Here is a 22,396-nt window from a genome sequence, read left to right as displayed (position 1 = left end):
TCGTGGTGTCCCAGAACTGAAATCATTCAATTCTTTCCCACCGCTTGCCCCCTACAATGCATCTGGGAACCAATTGCCCAATTCAAGACATCTGTTTAGCTCACTTATAATCAAGCTGCAGCAAAGAAGGGCCAAGTCTCCTTCAATCAATTAATTATATAAATGCAGCCTCGGAAGACAATCTCAGAAGAGGATGTGTGTGCATGCATGTTCACAATGGTGGGAGATTGGCACACAAAGCTCAATTCTCATTTCTCTTATCTGTGGACATAACAATATTACAGATTGAAGAAATGGGACTTGGCTCTTCATCCCAGAACAGAAAATTGAAAATAATTAGACTTCTGAAGTTAACAGCCTCCTCATTTTATAGATGGGAAAACTGAGGCTCAGGAAGGTGAAGTGACTTGGCCAAAGTGGAATGGCCTAGGGCCTGGAGAAGCAGAAAGCTAAGACCAAAATCCAGATTGGACTTCCAGTCCAGTTTTCTGCCTACAATTTCCAGGAAGCATTTATGCAGAACATGGTACCTCTAAGAGAACGAGGCCAGCTCCAGAGAGCATGGTGAAAACCTTGGTAATTTGTACACTGCTCAGCATGACATCCACCCAGATGAGATCATTCCTGAAACCAGATGGTTGGAGGAGAGCTCTGAGTAGTGTGGTAGCCCCAATAACCAGAAAAGGTCTTGGGAAGCCTTGACCTCAGAACATGCAAGACGGTCCTCCCCACTTACTCTTCTGTCTCTTCTGGTGAGGATCTCCTGAGTGTTGGAGGTGAACATGAGGTTCCTCCCTGATGCCAATCTCAAAACACAGGCTTCCCTAGCACAAACCCTGTGACCTTCAGAAACTCCCAATCTAGTGGGAGAGATGGACTTACTCACGCCTGGCTCTCACGGTAAGCAGACCTGGTGAAGCCAGGAGGACACAGAACAAGAGAGACCTTCTGCCTGAAGGATCACAGGCTCAGGGAGAAGGCAACTTTTGGGCTGCATCTTGAAGGATGGAAGGATTTTGACAGATGATAGAGGTTTAGCTAGGAAGTTTGTTAAGAAGAGAGGAAGGAATGAGGTTATTCCAGGGAGGTGGGTAACTAGTATTGCTTATTTTTATGTAGTTGTATGAATTTTGAAGCTGGACTGCATAGCATTAAATTCCAGCTCAGATAGTATCATGGTTAAAGGTAAAGTGCTCTCAGGTCCCAGAGGACAAAGTTAGGGACTTAAAGAAAGTTAAGGAAATATTTTCTAGCAAATAGAGCCATGCCACCAAAATGCAGGCTATTGGCTTCTCACTGGAGTGGGTCTGATTCCTCTTCAGAGAGCATTAGTGAGGCACCTGTGCTCCAGCACATGGAACTCTATCCTTATAGTCAGTCCTGACAGTAATGCTGTCAATTAGGAATCATGACCATTCCCATTTTTCAGATGACAATCAGAATCAAAGAGAGTGGCTTGAGTCACTGAAGGTAATAACACTCATAAGAATCAGAGCTGGCAATGAATTCCACAACTCAATCCCAACTTGAGTTTCTTCCCCACTGTTCAAACAGAGGCTGGGATATGTCTTGCTTGGATGTCACAGAGGAGATTCAAAAGGCAACTAGGAGGTGAATGAAAGACCTGTGGTTCCCAAACCTAATCCTACAGTCCCCAGGCCCCAGAATCTTGTTTTTAAGAAGCTCTCCAGGTGATGGTGAGGCAAGTAGCCTGAGCCTGGATGTGACTTTACCCACACCGGGATGGTACGGACCCTACACTGATGCAACCCTTAGGGCAGCATGAACCCGCTGAGCTGACAGAGATCGAAGGAATCAAAGTGATGATATGAGTAAAGCAACGCTCAGAAGTAACATGTGAGGAAATTCTCTGCAGCCCAAGTACTGAGGAAATATGAGCCATCACCCACGTGTCTGCTGTGGAGGGTTAGATGGGGGCTCTGCCAAGCGGGCAGCCTGAGTGTGAATCTCAGCTCTGCCGCTAGCCCTGGGCAGATCACTGACCTCTCTGCGCCTCGTTTCCTCATCTGTAAGATGAGGCTGTTTGACCAGACTGCTGTGGGCCCTGACAGCTCACAATCTCCATGAATTTCTCACAGACCAAATTATTCTAGGCATCTGCTCAAATGGGCGGGTTAAAGTCTTGTTAATCTGAGGGTTCTTCTGACATGAAGTTTTGCACCTGAGATTGTTCTTGACAAAACATTTCATTTTAAGAGGATTTTCTCTCATTTTTCTCACTCTTGATCAGTCATTTTCCCACATATGTTTTGGACACATGTCTTTCTAGACTGGTTAGAAATGCTCTGTATACAATATCTCAGATGTCCCAAAGCTGTCAAAACAAAAATTTCCCAGCTCGCTCATGTCTGCTAAATATGCTTTTCTAGATTGAGGGGAAAACAAACAAACAAACAAACAAAAACAACCTGCCCAAAGTAGTTAAAGACACAGCTTTGACTTCTAAATGAAAATATGCCCAGGCCAGGAACTGTTCTCCCCTTACACACGTCTGTTCTGAAACCAATTAATATGACATTAGGAATAAGAGCGTTTATGGGAACATCCATACCTTTTACTAAAATAGAGATCCTCAGGGGCAGAAAAGCTCCAGATTGGGAATTGAGAGACTCGAGTATACTCCTAGTTTGCCCCTGGATTGTTCAGCAAATGTTGCAATTTCATCTAGTGTATGTTTACTAAGAACCCAACCAAGTACAAAATACTGGCGTAAGTACTGGGGATGCAAAGGAAACAAGATGCAGATTACTTGACCTCTAAGAGCTTACAGTCTAGGAATCATGATGATTCAGGGCCACACATAACTAAGATATGAAGAAAAGTGTGACATCAGACATGCAAAGTGCTGTGGAAAGACATTATATAACCTTCCTTAGTGAGAAAAATGGGAACAGTGAGGTCTACAACCTTGCAGGTTGTTCTAATTTGGGGTTAATTTGGTCACCAGCTGTGGGGTGTGAATGCTCACTATATGGTTTCCAAAAAGAAGCTCTACTAAATATAACAGGCAGACTATCTCTTTTTTTTAAAGAATGAATAAGGATTTTATTTTATTTTTTTAATGTTTGATTATTTATTTTGAAATTTACATACAGTAAAATGTCCTCATTTGGGCATACATTTCTAGAAGTCTTGACAAATGCCACAGGCTTAAAAGCCTTATTTCCCAAGTAAACCTTCCTATTAGGTTTGATGGTCCATCAGACCCAGGGGTATTGCACATATATACAAAACAATCAGACAAGTATTTAAGCAGCACCATTCAGATGGACATTTAGGACCATCTTAGGCCTATGATAAAAGTGAACTAGGCTAGAATCTCTATGAGGGGCAGGAGCAAAGAGCTTGGCAAACTGTAGACACCCATTGGATGAGTGGATATACGATAGATAGATGGTAGATTAGATAGATAGATAGATAGATAAAAGTGACATTTATCATCTTCTCTACCTTGGGTTGGATAAATTAGACTCATCCATGATTGCTTTATTATATGACCTAGTTTACACTTGGGCCATAAAAAGGATGAAATACAAACTAGGAAAGTAACTTGAGTCATAAGAAACATCTGGGGAGTCCAGGGTTTTGTGGAGTTGGTGTCACACAGTGGGATTCTTGGAGAATTCGGGATGTTCGGGAAACAGTCAGAATGTTCTCAGATTTCAAGAGGGGGATGATACCACCCTAGTGTTACAAAAAATTCCATCAACTTTTTCCATAAGAAAAATTCCAAGGCGAAAGAGACTCAGGGCACCCTGGGTACTCAGGAAAAGCTCTGAGATAGAAGCAGGGACTGAGCTGGGCCTTGCAAGCTAGAGCAGGTAGAATCTAGGGAGACAGGTTCAAGGGAAGGAAAAACAAATTAACTGTGGACAAAATGGAATGAGAAAGAAGGAAACATGGGGGAAGGAGGAGGTATGTAAAACAGAAAGGGTATTTACCAGAGTGAGGAAAGGCCTTCTCACAGTCCTTGTTCGTTGGGTGGCTTCGACACTGTTGGTGACTCCCACATGTAAAATTCTTTACCCGTTTGGTTTCTGTGGCTATTCCACCTTCTGGTTCTCCTCCTATCTTTCCTATTTCTTCATCTCTGTTTGTCATGCTCCTCTTCTTCTGTTTACTTCTTAAATGCAACTTTCTGTATCCCTTCTGGGTCTTCAACCTCCAATCACAGCCTCAACCATAGCCTATGCTAATAATTCTCTATCACACCTCTCTCCTCAAAGCCAAGACATGGATTTACAACTCTCTACTGGCCTTCTTCACTTGCATGTCCTGAACGCACTTCAAATGTAACTTGTTCAACAAAGATCTCACCATCTTCTCCTCTCCCTCTAGACGTCGCGGTCACCATCCCTCCTTGCCAAATGTTTCTCCTCCTCCCTACTCTGATAATGGGATCTCCATCTATTCAATTACTCAAGCTGGACTCTCCCACGTGGGCAACCAAGTCATTCTCACCTTATAGCCAGAATCTCTCCCAGGTTCCCCTCCTGCCCTTCCTTTTCCAACCTATGCTTCACATGTAAGATCATATCTAAACCCTTAGTACACCCAGAATTAACTGTTTCTCCAGGCTCATCTCTCCCAGACCATCTTTACCCTGTGTCACTGGGCTTGACCTGTTCCTGGACACCATTTTGCACATGCATTCCCTCTGCCTGGAAAGCCCTTCTCACTGATCTCAGTGGTGCCTGGGTCCAAGGCCCAGCTCAGCAGTCTCTGTCTCCAGAACATCTGCCTTCCTAAGTCCTCCGCAGAACTGTCTTTCCCTCCCTGTGTTTCAGGGAGCTTTGGCCACGCCTCTGTTACTGCACCTGTCATACAGCAGGCATGTCTGCCTCTTCCTCAAGAGCTCCTTGTACTATTTGTATTTATCATGGCCATGTCTAGAGCAGAGCCAGGCATACAGTTGGTGCTCAAAGAATGTTTATATACATTACCCCATTCTCTGGGACACTAAGGGGGAAATGATGCAGGCAGATAGGTAGGGATGCAGAAACAACCCTCAGGAGGAGGTTGCTCAAGATTGGAGCAAGCTTTAGGGAGCCACCTGCCCAGGTGTGAGAGCTGAGACCATGTTAGTAGGAGAAAGAATACAAGGCCAGGAGACCACACAACCCTGAGTGATCCTTTCCACATTGTCTATCTGTTGGTGTGTCTCTGTCTCTGTTCCCCCATTCATCTCTCTCTTTCCCTTTTGTCAATTCCTTTCCCTGTCTGTGACAGTCATTTTAAATGGATCTCTTTTGACTTCTTTTTCTTGCTTTTGTGTCAGTTAGTTAATCATTCTTTTATTATCTTTTAATCTGACTTGTTTCCTTTCCGTTTCTCCTCACTCAGTCTGCCATTAACACAGAGATAAATTGTTGTTATTTATTGAGTGGGTCTATATGTCTTTATTTTAAAGGCAAGGAATGTGATCCAGTGGAGCATTTTAAACAAGTATCTCCTTGAAACACCTGAGCCAACTGCTTTTCACTTGATTTCCACAGACTGAGTTCATTGGTTCCCAGCAGGTCACTGGTCCTCAGGGTAACAGATGTTCCCTGCCCTTGGTCTTGTATGACTGCTGGCACTGCTGTCCCCTTTGGGACTCAGCCTTTTTGGTGAATACGTGCAGAGCCTTGTGCTTACCATGTTGTAGATAAAAATACAGAGGCAAGGGCTAGGAATGAACTTGACTTCCCAGCTCAGTGGAACAGGGCTGGGAAGAGAACACAAAAAGGCCTGGCCTATCAGGGCAGAGAAATTGGTAAGAAAGCTTTCAGCCCTGACAATGGTCCACAAGGGATGCTCCCTTGTGGAGCTGCTTTTCACTGACACCAGGCTTCTGAGGGCAGAATGGCAGATCACGGCCAGCCACATTAAATAAGTAATTTCAGAAATGTGATCAAACTGACTTCCTGCCAGAGCTATGAAGCAAATCCCACGGGGGGCTGGAGGACTTATTTGCTTTCCATTTTTGATTCTGTGGTAGGTTGATTTTTTTTTTTTTTTTTTGAGAGAGAGAGATTTAATTTACCCAGTCTTTTCAATCAGAGAAATTGATACATTAACAAGACTGGTGTTGGTGGTAGCAGCAGCAGGGGAAGTAATTAAAAAGTCTAATCTTTCTTTGTTTCCAAAAGCACCAGTCCCTAAATTGGATGGGTCCCAATGGGCTTGAAAGCAGACAAAGTTTTAATAGAACTTTTATTTAAAGTCCAACAATGGCTTTGTTGTGCCCTGATGCTGAGATTTTAGGAGGAATCTTTCTTTTCCAGGATTCAGTGCTCTGGACACTGGAGGACTGGAGGGATGAAGGATTACATTAGTTTACTAGGGCTGTCATAACAAAACACTACAAAATGGGTGGCTTCGAATAGCAGGAATTTATTCTCTCACAGCTTTGGAGGCCAGAAGTCTGAGATCAAGACGTTAACAGGACCACGCTCTGATGGCTCTAGGAGGATCTGTCCCAGGCCTTTCCCTAGCTTTTGGTGGTTGCTGGCAATCCTTGGCATTCCTTGGCTTGAAGATGCGTCATTCTAATCTCTGCCTCCATTTTTACATGGTGTTCATCCTATGTGTCATGCCTGTATCTCTGTTTTCTCTTCTTATAAGGACATCAGTTATATTGGATTAGGGCCTACTCTAATCCAGTATGGACTCAACTTAATTGCATCTACAAAGACCCTATTTTAAAATAAGGCCACATTCATGGACACTAGGGGTATATTGAACCCATAGCAGGGACCAGAGTCTATGGTAGGGAAGGCAAGACTGCCCATAGTGCCTGGGGGGGCCTACATCCATGTCTAGGATGAGGTGAATTACCTGGCCTACCTGGGATAGTCTCAATCTGGGGACACCAAGCCTTGGTCCTACAGCTGCCCACATCTTGGATATCAGATTGGTCATTCAGTCCAAACACCAGGTTGTCCAGGGAATGAGTGCCCTCTCCATAGAGTGGGGACTTCATCTTTGAATTAACTTTTTGATGTGGTAGAAAGAGCACTAGACTTGAAGTCAGAAAATCTGGGTTCAGTCTTCTCTAATGCTCACCAGCTCCATAACTTGGGAGCACGGTTAATGAATGTCTTCAGCCCTCAATTTACATTTCTATAAAAGTGGGATATAAAATAATTTTCACTCACCACAATTTTATGACAAGCTTAAGTGAGAAAGGGGGGCATGGAAGAGTTTTGCAAAGTATCAAACTTTTTTTTTTCCAATAAATGAAAATCCTCTTTCTCTGCCTCATCTGGGTAGAAACTTTGGTTATTCTACTTTAAAAGGTGATCTGATTCTTCATACACCCAGAATAGGCAAACATGAATTAAAGGTGGGCAGGATATCATCTGCTTCTGTGGCTCTAGAACTCAAAGTGATTAAAACCCCCAGTGGCCTCAATCTCTTAGCTACCTGCAGTTACCAAATAAAACAGGTTTTTATCTGGGTAGGGAGTTGGAGTCCAATCCTTTAGCCAAGCCTGTAAATAAGTCTTAAGGCATCAGAGCTGGATGATAAAAGGAAACAAGTTCTTTCTTTAGATGTCCCCCCCCGCCCCCCGCCCCCAGCCTCTTCAAAGCCTTGGGGGAAGAATGTGCAGCTCTGCTTGTTGATGATGAAATTAGCAGGCTTCCATCATTCAAGACAAGAGACAAGAAAGAGCTGGAATCTGATACCAAATGCCATTGAAGAAAATATATTTTACACAACATAAAAGGCCCCAACGTAAATTAGAAGAAATATGGGGAGACTTCAAAAAGGTAGGTCAAACTTTTTCCTCAAGCAGATAATTACGGACTGGGTTGAGTAAATCTTATTAGTCTCTCTCCACCTCATCTCTTCTCATAAAACACCCATGAAAAGAAAGCCATACTCAATTCAGGACTGGACAAGCTTGCCTGAGAGGGATGGCCCGCCACTGCCTATCATGATGCCTGTGGTCGGGTTGTTGATGCCTACCTTTGCCGCCCTCTCCTACCTCCCCCTCCGGACGTCCCCGCCCACCTCCACCCCAGAACGCAGGTGAAGACAGCCAGCCAGGCACCAAGCTCCACCACTCAGGGCCCGCATCGGCTTGCTGAGTCTTGGTTACTTCTCACTGTCTGAAGAACTATCCCTTCAGGCGGCAATTTTCCAGTCAAATTTCTCTGCCCAAGTTTGAGGTCTTAAAATTAATGAAGTTGTTAACATTTCTTAAAATGTCTTTTGCGGCAGTTGAAAGGTGTGGATTTGCCACCAGTGAGCCTGCTGGCCTCTTTGGTTCATAGAGAGATATGGGCTGAGCCCCGCAAACATCTTTAAGAGAACAGGAGTCTCAGTTTGCACTGCTGTGTGTCTCAGGACTAGTCTTCAACCTCAGTGCCCCAGAGGTGCTCTTTGTGGCAACGGGCTGAGCTCCCTACAGGATTGTTTCTCTGGACAATAAGCTCTGAGAGAGCAGGAGCAAGTCTCACTTATGTTTGTTTCTGTATCACCTCTAACATCTGGCACTGAACCAGGCACACACCGGTGGTGGTGGGGACAGGTGGGTCCTTATGAGTCTCCGCTGAATTAAATATAGGAAGAGATGAAAAGGCTCTGAGATTACCACCGCACTCAGTCAAGGAGCCACCAACCAAGAATCATCTATTCTCACCCTGTGACTCGGTAGCAATGACGGTGCTGACTTTGGCACCCTCACTGAGCATTTCAGCAAGGCCTGACCAATGGTTTGGGTTCCCTCCTCCGCCAAGAAGGGAAATCATGAGGCTTCTAGGCTAAAAGGAGCATTTGAAAGGAATCCTAGGAGTCTTGCATATCTATTCCTTTGCCCAAGGAGCATGCCACCCCACCCTCATTTTATACATGAGATAGGTGAGGCCCAGGGAGAGGAAACAGGTGTATCAGAGCCAAGCAGTGGGCATGTAGCAGTTTAAATAAGCTCTGGTGGTTTTCTCCTTTCAACCTGAAATCTCTTTCTAGATGCTTCAGAGAGAACAAATGAAATGTCCTCTGTGTCATGCAGGAGGCAGACCGGCCTGTTTTGGACATTCTACATTTTATAGAAGTTGTGTAGATACTGAATGACTTTGAGAGCAAATTCAAAAAACGTTATCCAAAGACTGGTTCTATCACAAATCTGGTTTTACAAAGCAATAACAGTATAAAGGACAAGATTTCAATTATTTATAAACACCTGCCCTTATCCTAAGGTGATACTCAGTGTCTGGCTTAAATAAAATCAAGAAGTAATTCTTATCTGGAATCTCCTGACAACTACTGATCTTCCCCTGCAACCGGGGAGGCTTAGCAGCATAGCAGGAAACATCCCAGCAGAGTACAATTCTAAACTGCCCTAGGGTTTTTCATGCATTTATTTTTTTAAGTTTGAAATGAAGGTACAATTAATATGAACCAAGACTCACTGCTCTACGAAAGAGGGACACTAGCAGGTGGAAGGTCTGTTAGGTGCACTTTAAAAAGCTCAGGCCCAGGGCAGAGACTGAGTGGCGGGAATAGGTAAATATTCCCAGAAGGGAATCTAGAGCTCAGTGTATACCAGGTTCATAAATACTTAGTTGAATCAGGCCTGATGAGTGAGTTCCATCCCTAAAGACCTCTGCATTCATTTATCATGCACAAGCCTCTGAGTTTCTTCTATGTGATGGGATAAAGTGGGGAGCAAACAGATTTGTGCCTGCCCTCATGGGGTTCACCCTAAAGGAGTTCAAGAGAAGAAAAAAATGTCCAAGTTGAAATACATCAGCTCTCCTCCAAACCTACCCCTTTCCTCTGCAGAGGCCAGCTCCTGTGAGCTATTAGGATGAACATGGAAGATGAGGAATGCTACACCACGTAAATATGGCCTCACCCTACCAGTCTGCGTAGGTAGCTCCCTAGGAGAAAAAGTGAAGGGAAGAATTCTGCTTTTGTAGTTAGAAAATCCACTTTGTATGATCTTATTATGCTCAATTTCTGCATCTTTAAAAATGGAATGGGACTTGGCCTCCTTACCTCTGAGGTTATTGCAGAATCAAATGAACTGAAAATAATACCTAGGAACACGTCTGGGTACTTTTAAGGAGGTACCTAAACATAAGGAAATCACTTGAGGGGCCCCAGAAGACCCTCATAATAACAATCCTCTCTTCAAGAGATCACTATTAGAAACACTCATGGGTTAGAACCCTGTATCTAGAAAGCTACAGTCAAAATGCAAATAAGCATTACATCTAATGACTGGTAAGGGGATGTCAGGAATACCACACATATAAAGGCTGGGGGATGAGATATGGCAGCAACAAAGCCCTTGGCTTCCTCCAGGATACATAAGGCAGCTGTCAGTCTGGAGAAGCCAGTCCTGGGGGAAACGGTCTTAAATTGGGTATCAATGGAGACTAAGGGTACAGAAAGACTTCCTCCCCGACAAGCCATACATCACAAGCTGAGACTCACAACTTCTTTAATTATGAGATGGTGACTGTACATCACAAATAACTATCAAAATATACTTACCATATCGGCTGCGATGAGACAGGAAAGGGAAGGAATCTTTCATTATCCAGGTCAGATTCCAGGCAAGAGAATCAGGAGGAAGAGAAGGCAGGTTTGCTGGTGACTCCAAGGAGCTCTGACGGGAACCTGAAAAGACAAAGAGAACACCGATCTTTGCCCTTGGGATGTGTCTTTTAGCTGTCACTCATATTGCTTATAAAAGAAAATTCATAAAAGGCTTTCATGACATCAGTTGGAAAATGAGGGGAAAAAAGACTGAGTCACGAGTAGGTTGAATTGACCTCAGGACCTCACTGCACATTTTCTACCAAGGGCAGCCAGATCGAAGAAGTCCGAATCTTGCGACCTAGGCCATGCCAAAGATCTCTGGGAGATGAACTAGAAGCCAGGCTACTTAATGGCTTGGCCTAATAGCTCTATCCAAAGTCTATTCTGCTTATCAGAATTTGTGCAACTTTACAGAGAACTTTAACTCATCTCATTTAAATAATGCCTCCACTCTACTTTATGTTCCGACTTGTAATTTCATCTAACGTTGTTTGCTTGGGTTACTGCCTTATCAATGAGAGTGTTGAAACTGCACTCAGAAGTTATGAGTTTTGACAACTGTGTTATTTTCAGGAAAAAAAAAAAAAAGCTAGGTGATGAGTTTTCCCATAACTAAGAGTCCAGGGAGCCACAAAGGATTAATGTTTCTGATTTGCATGAGAGAAAGAAGGGTTGAGAGAAAAGGAGCAAAAGCAGCATTATTCCTTTGCTTAACAGTACCTCAAGTGGGTTTTGTGGGATGAAAAGTAATTATAATATATCTACAAATCAAATGAACACAGGCTGCATGCTCTTATGCAGCTCTTCCCAGAAATCCCCAACTCAATCACTATTTGCTAACGTTTTAAGGCAGGCAAAGCTTTTTCTGTTAAAAAAATAGAATCAGTTTGGGAATCAGTTCTGTTTAGGAGATAGACATGTAGCAAGACTGAGTGTGGGGAGAAGGCAAGGAAGGGAATTTCTTCTGCAGCTTCCAAGGGCGAGGCACCATGCTGGGCTCTTAACCCACATAATTTCGCAGTGACTCTCTGAGATAAGCATTACCATCCTGTTTCACATATGCAACAACTGAGGCTCAGAGGGGCAAATGATGGAATCTGAAACTGAAGCCAGTTTTGCCTGGCCTCAGGAGGCCATGCTATACCATGGGTGGGCTGGTTTGCTACTCAGACAGTAATTGTTAAACCACCTGGACTGATTTCACAAAGAGGAAGAGGAGGAAGAAGAGAAAGAATAAAAGGAAGCAACAGTAGCAGAAGCATTTTTTTAGCCTATTTGCTTTGTAGATTCTTCCACATCACCTCCAGCACGCGATCCTCCTTCAACCCTCTTTTAGTATCAATCCCTCTTCACACACTTTAAGGAAGTAACTGCCCTGAGTGGCCACAGCAGACTTTTGTTTCCAGACCACTCTACTGTTTTATCTACAGGTGCTGCCTTTGGGTGAAGCCCACTTGTTCCTGCCACTAGAACAGAATGGGCATTCTACGTTCTCCTTCCTAAAAGAAACACTCTTCTTTCTGCCTTCCAAAGATTTGACCTGGAAGTGCTGGCTTCTGAGTACAAAGAAAAGAGTTTTTGACTTTTCTCCCACATCTGATCTAAAGAGATAAGAATTGAATTGGTTAGTACCCAGATACATCTTTTGCAGCATTTCTCCAAAATGGCTTAGAGGAATGCACTGAAAGGGGTCAGAAATTATGTTAGTAAGTTTCAGAGAGCAGCCATCTCATTTCACCCTCACATCAACTCTGTTTTATAGATGGGCAATGGGGCTGAGAGAAGTGAGGTCCAAGACCACACACGTCTACTTAGGAGCAGGCTTGAGTTTATTAGACTTTTAAAGAATTAATAATATTAACTGAGCACACATGGACCAGGCATTGTGCTAAGTGCTTTAAGTGTGTGATTACATTCACTTCTTAAAACAACCTCGTGAATAAGTATCAATACTATTATTGGGCCTTATTTTGAGCCCAGGGAAACTGAGGCTGAGAGAGCTTGGATGCCCTAACTGTGGCCACGTGGCCAGGCAGGAGACCAGAGGCAACAGACCAGATTGGCCTGATGCTATTGCCCATGCTCCTTCCACCACCCTTCATGGACCCCCACAAACTACTGCATGGTGCTTCTCAGTTCTCTACAGGGCCCTCCAGCATCCCCACGAGTCAATGGCTAAGGTCAGAGATGAGAGTATGCTCCAGAATGGGGCAACAGTGCGAGGGATGTGAGAAGGCTCTGACAACCAACTCCTTGCAATAACCCCCATGTGATTAAAAATCGGCATCTCTATGTCTGCGTCATCAGCATAGTTCAAATTTTAAGCAATTCTGAAGCAACAGGAAGACCAAGTCTAGGTAACATTTCCCTATTTCACAATGATGTCATTTTTTCTTAGCCATACAGGTTGGGAATGGTATTAACTTCTTCCTGGATGTGAAGCACCAAGTGGATGGGGCTAGGCTTCAGGAAGCACTTATGAATCTGTGGGTTTGCACAGAGTGGCAGATGACTTTTAATATGGATGAGGGCCAGGTTATATATTCAGGGAAAAGAAATATCTGAAATCATTCAAAAGGAAGGGCTCTGAGGGCTGAGTCATGGCCCAGCAAGGAGCCATGGGCATCACTGTGGGTCATTCCTAAAGACATAAGCTTAAACCATTTTATATCCAAAAATGCCAATAAATACTTGGGCACCTTCAAAGTTAAATACTGAAGAGAAAGCAAGCATTTTCATCCCGCCCCTACGGGAACTCCCAGAATTTCTGCTAGTAGGTTGGGTTCACACGGTCCTCAGAGGGAAGTGGATAGTGATTTGCCGGATCAGGCTGGGCGAGCTAATGGAGGCGTCAACCAAGAGGATGAGCCTCCTCACCTGAGAAGGTGAGGACCGAGAAAGACGCAGTCTGCATGAATGAGGTTGTTTGCCCAAATCAGAAGCACTGACACAGAAATGTGCTCTAATTAAAGTTAATAGAATATGCATACATTTAGAAGAGAAAAAAGAAAGTACTGCATTTAAGTGCAGGGAAGAGGCTCTCTGCTTCCTTCACACTCCATCTCCACCACCTACCCCCCATCCTCAGCCCTGGTGGGAATGGGGGTTTCCGGCATAGAGGAAAGCTATGCCATAAGAAGCAATCCATTTAAGCAAGAAAAAATCTTGGCTCTTAGGGACTTCCCTGGTGGTCCAGTGGTTAAGAATCTGTCTTGCAGTGCAGGGGATGCTGGTTCGATCCCTGGTGAGGGAACTAAGATCCCACATGCCGCAGGGCAACTAAGTCTGCGTGCCGCAACTACTGCGCTTGTGTGCCGTAAGTAGAGAGAAGCCCATGCACTGCAATGAAGAGCCCACTCACCACAAGGAAAGATCCCGTGTGCTGCAACTAAGACCCGATGCAGCCAAATAAAATAAAATAAAATAAATATTAAAACAAAATTTTTTAAAAAAAGGGCTTTTCTGGTGGCACAGTAGTTGAAAGTCTGCCTGCCGATGCAGGGGACACGGGTTCGGGCCCCGGTCCGGGAAGATCCCACATGCCGCGGAGTGGCTGGGCCCGTGAGCCATGGCTGCTGGGCCTGCGCGTCTGGACGCTGTGCTCCGCAACGAGAGAGGCCACAACAGTGAGAGGCCCGTGTACCGCAAAAAAAAAAACCAAAAAAACAAAAAAAACTTGGCTCTTTGGTGCTTCCCTCTGAGAACGTGAGGATCAGAGTAAAATGGGTCTCACCAGCACAGACTTATGGGGTGACGGTGTGAATTAAGACCCGCTGGCTCAAGTAGAGTGTATCTTGGAATCCCGGGGAGAGAGGCAGAAAGGAAAGGAGAGCTGAAAGTAGGAGCAAGAGCTTCCAGGTGCCCAAGTGATGGCCAAGACCACCTGAGGATAAAAGTAAGGAAATATATTCTGGACTGAGGGCATTACCGATTGGTTACAGATAAGATAGTTTTATGTTTTTCCTTTGGGGTGGGGGAGATGGAGATGATATCCTGAGCCCTTTTCCAGGCACCACAGGGTGTCTAGGCAGAATGAAACCCCCAACCTCTTGACGCAGCTTTTTCCACTGTGCACCATCCCTCTTGCATCCTCAGCTTAGATTCCAGTGTTCAACACTATTATAATTCCACTGTAATAATTCCCTTGCAAACAACTGCAACTCACTTCCTTCTTCTGTCCTTCACAATTGTCCTGAGCAGCTGTATGTGGTGGTAGGAGAGGAGGGGAGCAAAAGGGGAGGGGGAGTACACCAGATGCTGACAAGTCTCACTTAAAAATCACAACAAACCTCAAGAGGACCCTCAGGCAGGACTGCCCAGGAATCCTTCTGAATTTGCTAATGGGCTCAATTCACCCTCCCTCTCTCTAGACCCACTCCTTCCAAGTTTCTCTTACCTTCAAGCTTCCAATCCTCCACCCCCACTCCTCTACTTTCTCAGCTAGTGAACTTGTTTCATTGAAAAAAGAGAAACAAATCTACCAACTTACAGGTATCAGTACCTATATATGCTACCTTCTGTCCTGTTGTAACAGATATGCTGTCTACATTCCTAAGCAGTGGCAGCCTCTCCACTTTGGTGCTAATCTCATCACTTCCCAAGAAATCAGCTGTTGCAATAGTCTGCCCTTTCTCCTGCATCAACAATTTCCCCCTCTTCCAAGCCAATCTCATCTGCAGCAAACATACACCATCTTAAAAAAAGAAAAGAAAAAACTTCCTTGACCTTCACACTCTTCTTCAGCCATCATCCAATTACTTGCTCTCCTTCACAGCTAAATACCTTAAAAAGATTTGCCTATGCTTCTGTCTCTAGTTTTCTCCTCTCATTTTCTCTTTTCTCTTAATGTCTTTTTTATTTTTATTTTATTTATTTATTTTTGGCTGCATTGGGTCTTCGTTGCTGCGCGCAGGCTTTTTCTAGTTGCAGTGAGCGGGGACTACTCTTCATTGCGGTGCACGTGCTTCTCATTGCGGTGGCTTCTCTTGTTGCAGAGCACGGGCTCTAGTCGTGTGGGCTTCAGTAGTGTGGCACGCAGGCTCAGTAGTTGTGGCTCACAGGCTCTAGAGCACGGGCTCAGTAGTTGTGGCACACGGGATTATTTGCTCCGCGGCATGTGGGATCTTCCCAGACCAGGGATCGAACCTGTGTCCCCAGCATTGGCAGGCAGATTCTTATCCACTGTGCCACCAGGGAAGCCCATCCCCTCTCATTTTCTTTTAAACTCAATTAAATCAGGATTGTCTCCACTACTCCAGGTCAAGGTCATCAAAGACCCCAAGTTGCATACACAATGAACGAGTCTTGGTCCTTCTCTTACCAGACCTCTCAGCAGCATTGGACCTTGCCGATCCTCTCTGCTTCTTGGATTCTTAACATCTCAGTGACCACATGGTCCTTGGTTGCCATAGTTCTTGCCTCCTAGTTCGGTGGAAGGTCCTCTCTACTCTTCTTTGCCAGATCCTCCTCATTTTCCGGGCTGTACAAAAGGAACATTCTCCACTTGCCAGCAGTAACTTCCCAGGAGATTTCATGGCTGAATACTGTATTTCATCACAGTGGTTTTAACCAGCTGACAATGATCAATGACCATGAATTTCAAGTGACCCCAGGACACCAGACCCTTCCTGAACTTCACTAAAGTCTCTTAACCAATGAACAAGGGACTTGTTTTAAACAAGCATGTTCAGACTTATGAATTCATTCTCTCCTATGCAAAGTGCTGATTTTCAATTCTGAATTAGTATGACCACCATGTAACCTTCTTCCTTAGGCTTTAAAAACTCTGACTTGGGCTTCCCTGGTGGCACAGTGGTTGGGAGTCCGCCTGCCGATGCAGGGGATGCGGGTTCATGCCCCAGTCTGGGAAGATCCCACATGCCGCGGAGCGGCTGGGCCCGTGAGCCATGGCTGCTGAGCCTGCGTGTCCGGAGCCTGTGCTCCGCAACGGGAGAGGCCACGACAGTGAGAGGCCCGCGTACCAAAAAAAGAAAAAAAAAAAAAACTCTGACTTTTATTCCTTAGAGAACTACTCAGTGAATTTCTTGCCCGACATGTAAATAAGCTCAGCTTTTTTTTTTCTTTTTAAAAAATGTGATGGGGGAGGGAATCTCTGTTTTATTATTTGATAGTTGTTAAAAGTTGGGTGACTTGGGACATTTCTCTTCTCCATCTAAACTCACTCCCAAAAATGATCTCATCCAATTTCAAAGCTTTAAATACCATCTACATATTAATACTACTAAATTTATATCTCCAGGCCCAACCTCTCCCCTGAACAGCAGAATGTATGTCCAACTGCCAGTTTGAAATCTCCATTTTATTCCTGGGTAAGTATCACAAACTTAACACATGCAAAAATAAAAACTTGATGTCCCTCCACCGAAACCCAAGGTGTTCCCTATTTCAGATAGCGATGACAAAACTCTCCTGGTTACTTGGGTCAAAACCAAGGAGGAATCCTTAACTTCTTTTTCCCACACCCCACATCAGTTTATCAAACAATTTTGATGACTCTACCTGCATTTTGTCCCTCTCTTCTCTCCCCACATCACCTCTTACCCTGACAACTGCTATAAGCTCCCAGCTGGTTCCCTGCTTCTACTATTGCTCACCTTCAGTGTGCTCTCCACACAGCAGTCAGATTGACACTCCAGCCCTGAAATAGCATTCAGCCATAGCCTAGCCCTTTAAGGTCCCACATGATCTGGCCCCGGTTCTCTCTCTGACTTCATTTCCAAACATATTTCCCTTGATCATGGAGCTCCAGCCCCACAGGCCTCCTTTCTATTCCTAAACTCGCCAAATACACTTCCATCTCATGGCCTTTGCACTGGTGGGTCTCTCAGCCTAAAAAGCTCCTCTCCCCTAGAGTCACAGGTCATTTCCTCTCTCCATCCAGGTCTCTGCCCAAATGTCACCTCCTCAGAGAGAGCTTCCCGATCATCCTATAGGAAAATAGCACACCCCATTAACCACTCTCTATCACCTTGACCTGCATTTATTATTGCTTATATTTATATTCATCTGTTTATTGTGTCTCTCCTTAGTCACTGCTATGTCCCCATGTCTGGCACATAGTAGGCACTCAATAAATATTTGTCAAATAATGAAACCAGAGCCTTTGAGAAAATTATTAGCTCTGGTACTTATTAGCTGTTTAACTCAGGCTAATCACATACTTTACATGGGTTCACTAGCAAGCATGTTTTACAAACCTCCATCAATAAAATGTAAAAATGCTTCTCTTCTAAACGCTCCTTGGAACTGCTCCTGCCTTGCCTTATACACATTTTACTTATTTATTTTCCTCTCAACAATAAAACAATCAGTGACAGCCTGCTAGTTTCTCCCCTTATTTGAAAACACACTTAATAATGCATTCTTTTACAATGATTTTGTGTCACACGAAGCAAAGCTTAATGTGACCAAATAAATAGCTGTCCAGATGTCAAACAGCAGTGAGCGGGCACAGCAAGGCCCGGTGCACAGGAGAGGCCTCCTGCCTGGGACTGGCAGCCCAGGGAAACAGTTTCAGTATTCACGGGGCGGATCCCACACCTGTGCAGCCGAAGAAACCTTCTCAGTGAATTTACATGACTACTAGAGTCAGCGGTGATGTTGGAGTTGTGACAGGCAGTTCATTTAGTCTGAAAAACTGATATGTGATTTTCAGACAGAAGAGGGAGAATTAGCAGATGTGTCCTTTGTCCTAAACACAAAGACCTCTCCACACCTTCTCCAGGCCTGGAAATTGAGGGGGCTGAACTAGAGGTTCACTAAGCTCTTCTCCAGTTCACATAGTCAATTCTCGTGGAGTTTGCTTTCACATTTCCTTCCAGCTGGCTCATTCAGAGAGGAGCTATTAGTGTCAGGGCGGAATTTGAATGGGAACTAAAAGGCCCCCACTCCACCTCACCTTTCACTAAACCCCACTCCCCCTGACAGGAAGGTTTGTGCTCTTTCTTGGTAGCTCAAGTCCTGAAGCAAAAATTATTATTTCTCATAATGTTCTCTTGTACCACTGAAAGGCATAGTTTCAACACATGTTCCTTGCCTCTACCCGATCCCAAAAGGACCTGTGTATAACTACTGAGTTCATTCAGCGGTGAACCCCATATGTCAGTCAATAAAAGCAGGCATTCCTTCCCAAGGCATGGCATTAAGGAATATTGATGCAACACAAAGGAAATTGTCAGCATGGTTCTAGCTCTTGGGGATTGGTTACCTGCAGGGTATATTAGACCCAAATGAGAAAGGGAATCACAAAGAGGCTGCTGCAGAAATGGCTAAAATGTGTAAATTTGAAGCCATCACACTTTGGCCACTACTTGCTTTTTCGTCCTTATTTCCCACTCAGAATCCTTTCACATTCTATGGTCTCCGTTACACGTAAGTCTCCAATCTTTTGCCCAAGCTGCCTAGAACGTCCTTCTTGACCTGCTGCTTTCCTAAATTCTACCCTTTCTTAAAGGCCGAAACCGAATCCCTCCTTCTCCAAGGTTGCCCATCTTTCCTGAGCTGGAGCCCCATCAAAGCAGTTGAGCTGGGATCTGGAGTGGCCCAGAGAAAACTTGACTGGGCCTTCCTCCTCCTTAACCACTACAGCTTATTGCCACCTAGGAAGGTGCCATTAGACCACTTATCAAACAGGCTGTTCAAACTACCTTGGTTGTTCGTGACAATGAAGTATAATACTTTATTAATTTCATTCACAAGTCTCAAGCTCATAGATTTAGAAGAAATTAGCAAAAACTTTTCATGGAGGCTGTTGTTCTGTCTCATGTAGTATATGCTTTCCAAGGTCAAGGTCAGGGCCAGATCAGGGGCATAGACCCCAGGTAAGCCCTGATACCATGTCTGTGTAGGCCATCAGTGACTCATAATTCATGGTCAAAGCCAGACAATGAAGGTAATATGACATTCAATGTTGCCCCTTTAGACTTTGTGTCCCAAGTCACTACATTGTGACCTATCTAGAGATGACCTCAGTGTCCCAAGAAAGAGCTCCTGACTGGCCTGTGAGCCTGCAATGTCTCCTCTTGCCGTGGAATCCCTGCTCCAGGTGTGCTTGGTCCCTGGTCCTACCTACCTAGGCCAGGTAGACTCACTGGCTTTTGGTAGTAGAGGAAGAATAATTGGCATTTGAACTAAGCCAAGAACGCAACAAAGAAGGTATCACTCTCCAGATAGCCTGATGCTTCACACACACACACACACACACACACACACACACACACATACACACACACAAGCACTCCTCCCAGGCCGGAGCGCTTCCATCAGCAGGGCAATGTGACCCTGTGTTCTGGGTCCGTTTCTGTGGCTTGTTCATACTCTCTTTATGAAATTTCCTCCACTGTGATCTCGAACCTATCTTCTCCCCCCAAAATACACTGACTAGAATAATAATCAAAAGGAAGACTTTGAACTGCCACCGGGCCTTTCATTTTGTGATCTCAGAGAGCTTTACCAGGCACTAAATAACTAATGTACCACAAGCGACATAAAGCCCAGGCAGCCTAGGGAACTAGTCCCTCAATGAAGGACCCTTCTCTTTCCAGGTGAGGGAGTGACTGTGGGGACAACTGCCACCAGCAGGCCCAGTAGTCTCTGGCTAAGTTGGACAAGAAGCTACAAACTATCCATAAACAACTAGTCTTCTCTTGACCTGATATTTCTAGTTAGGAAGCGACAGTTACAAGGGTGAGCCCTGGGGAGGGCATGGCCCATTTACACTAGAAGACGTGACCTCCAGCGTAGAGGAGTGGATCCTAACTACTTACACAATCACTGTGGTTTATGACTTACTGATGCCTTTCAGGGCCTTTCACTCTCATAATCCTTACAATAGTCTGATTAATTAACCCCTTTTACAGATGAGAAGACTGAAACTCAGAAAACACAACTGCCCTACCCAAGGTCACATAGTGAGAATCATGATAGGACATTGGACTGAAGACCCTGATATATGGACCAACCAGAAATGCCACTCTTCAACACAGACCTCTTGGAGATGATGTTGATTGCCCTGGAGAACAGTGACAGTGTGTGAAATACAGAAGAAACACCGATCAGATTGCAGGTGCCTGAAGCATTCTCCTAACTGAGGACTACAGAATCCCTTCAGGTCAACCAAGAAGGTGACCTAGAAACACACACCTTCAGTCAGGGCAGCTGGCTCTCCAGGGCCTCAAGCTCAGCCAGCACTGTTTCCATGACAACCACCAGGTCTGATGCTTGGCCTTGAAATGGGGCCTTGGCTGGTCCAGGGAAATGACATTTGGGATGGGGAGATGGAGAGGGGCAGAATACTTTCTAGTAACTTCCAGCCCTTTCAATCCTTCTTTACCTACTTGTCACTCCTCTCATTCCAGAAAAAAAAGAGTCTATCCTCCAGGAAACCACACTTTAAATACTACTTTGCTCAGAACAAAGACCTTTCACCCATGGCTGGACACATTTCTAGAAACCGGAAGCAAAATAGTCTACAGGCTGCTGTGTTAGATAGAGACCTGGGTTCCTGGGAACAGTGATGTTACCGTGAGACCTTGGGTTAGCTACTTAACATTTTTGAAGCGTTGTTTCTCTACCTTTAAAACTGAACTCATCGTGCTTTCCCATCCAACTTTAGGGATGCTCTGAGAATTAATGAGACAGTATATACAAAGCCCTCAGGCTCTTTTGAAGAAAGATACATCAGAAATCCTTGTGCTGTTACCAAAGGGCACTGTCATGATGATACATTTTAAAACATTCTTCACCTGTATTACTAAAATAAACTCAACTTAAATTAAAACAGATAAGCCAATAACCTAATTTGCTTCTCCCTGTTCTGGTGCTGCATTTCCCTCTTGCTTCCATTCATCTTGCACTGTGAACAGCAGTGGTCAATGTTACCCTTGACTCCTATGCGGAGACCCAGGGTGAGAGAGTTGGGAAGGATTGTAAATACTGTTTATGTATGTCTTCCCATCGTATATACGAGGAAGCTGAAACACAGGAAGGACCAGTGCTTTACCCAAAGTCATCTCATTAGTGAAAACTCGAGAAACTGATCTTCTGACCCTTCATTCTGTGTCTCGCCTAACCATGGAAGAAAGTAATAAAGAAAGAAGGAGGGGAAAGAAATAGAGTGACATATATTTTGTTCCTTAAACCTTTAAACTACTGCTCTGTGCAATACTCTGGGATGAAAAAGAAAGTAAGGGAAAAGCCAATACTTCATGTGTGCCAATTATGCATACAGGCCCCATACTGGGTATTTTATAACCATTGTCCCATGTCAATCTCACAATTTTCTCAAAGGGGGATTATTATCCCCATTTCTAATGAGACCTAAGGCTCAGAGAGATTAAGTAACTTGCCCAAGGCCCTGGAGCCAAAAGGGAAGGAGCTAAGATTAATTCATTTGATGAGTATTTATTGAGCATCTCCTATGTGCCAAGCTCTGCCCTTGACAGTTAGGATGTATTAGTAAATAGAATTAAACATCTCTCTTAAAGCTTACAGGCTGAGGAGCTTAGAGTGTGGTGGGGCAGCAACAGACAGCAGTCCAACAACTTCACAAATCATTGCAACATCTCAGGGTTGGTGCACGTTATAAAGGAGAGATAGATGGGGCTTCCCTGGTGGTGCAGTGGTTAAGAATCCGCCTGCCAATGCAGCGGACACAGGTTCAAGCCGTGGTCCAAGAAGACCCCACATGCTGCGGAGCAACTAAGCCCGTGTGCCACAACTACTGAGCCTGCGCTCTAGAGCTCACAAGCCACAACTACTGAGCCCACGTGCCACAACTAGGTGGCAGACTTTGAAAGTTATTCAAAGTACCTCTGTAAAA

General features: G+C 44.5%; 1 protein-coding gene across 1 annotated transcript in view; it reads right to left on the bottom strand.

The window, feature by feature from the left end:
* The window catches only part of LOC109551098 (ALK tyrosine kinase receptor-like), a 696,955-nt gene that overhangs the window by 386,153 nt on the left and 288,406 nt on the right, over window positions 1-22,396 (bottom strand). Inside the window, exon 3 of the mRNA XM_019942470.2 lies at window positions 10,510-10,635. Coding sequence (XP_019798029.2) covers window positions 10,510-10,552 — 43 coding nt within the window. The 5' untranslated portion in view covers window positions 10,553-10,635. The remainder of the gene's footprint in view (window positions 1-10,509; window positions 10,636-22,396) is intronic.

Source organism: Tursiops truncatus, chromosome 14, assembly GCF_011762595.2.
Source record: "Tursiops truncatus isolate mTurTru1 chromosome 14, mTurTru1.mat.Y, whole genome shotgun sequence".
Classification (NCBI taxonomy): domain Eukaryota; kingdom Metazoa; phylum Chordata; class Mammalia; order Artiodactyla; family Delphinidae; genus Tursiops; species Tursiops truncatus.
This window is presented reverse-complemented; position numbering and strand designations above follow the sequence as displayed.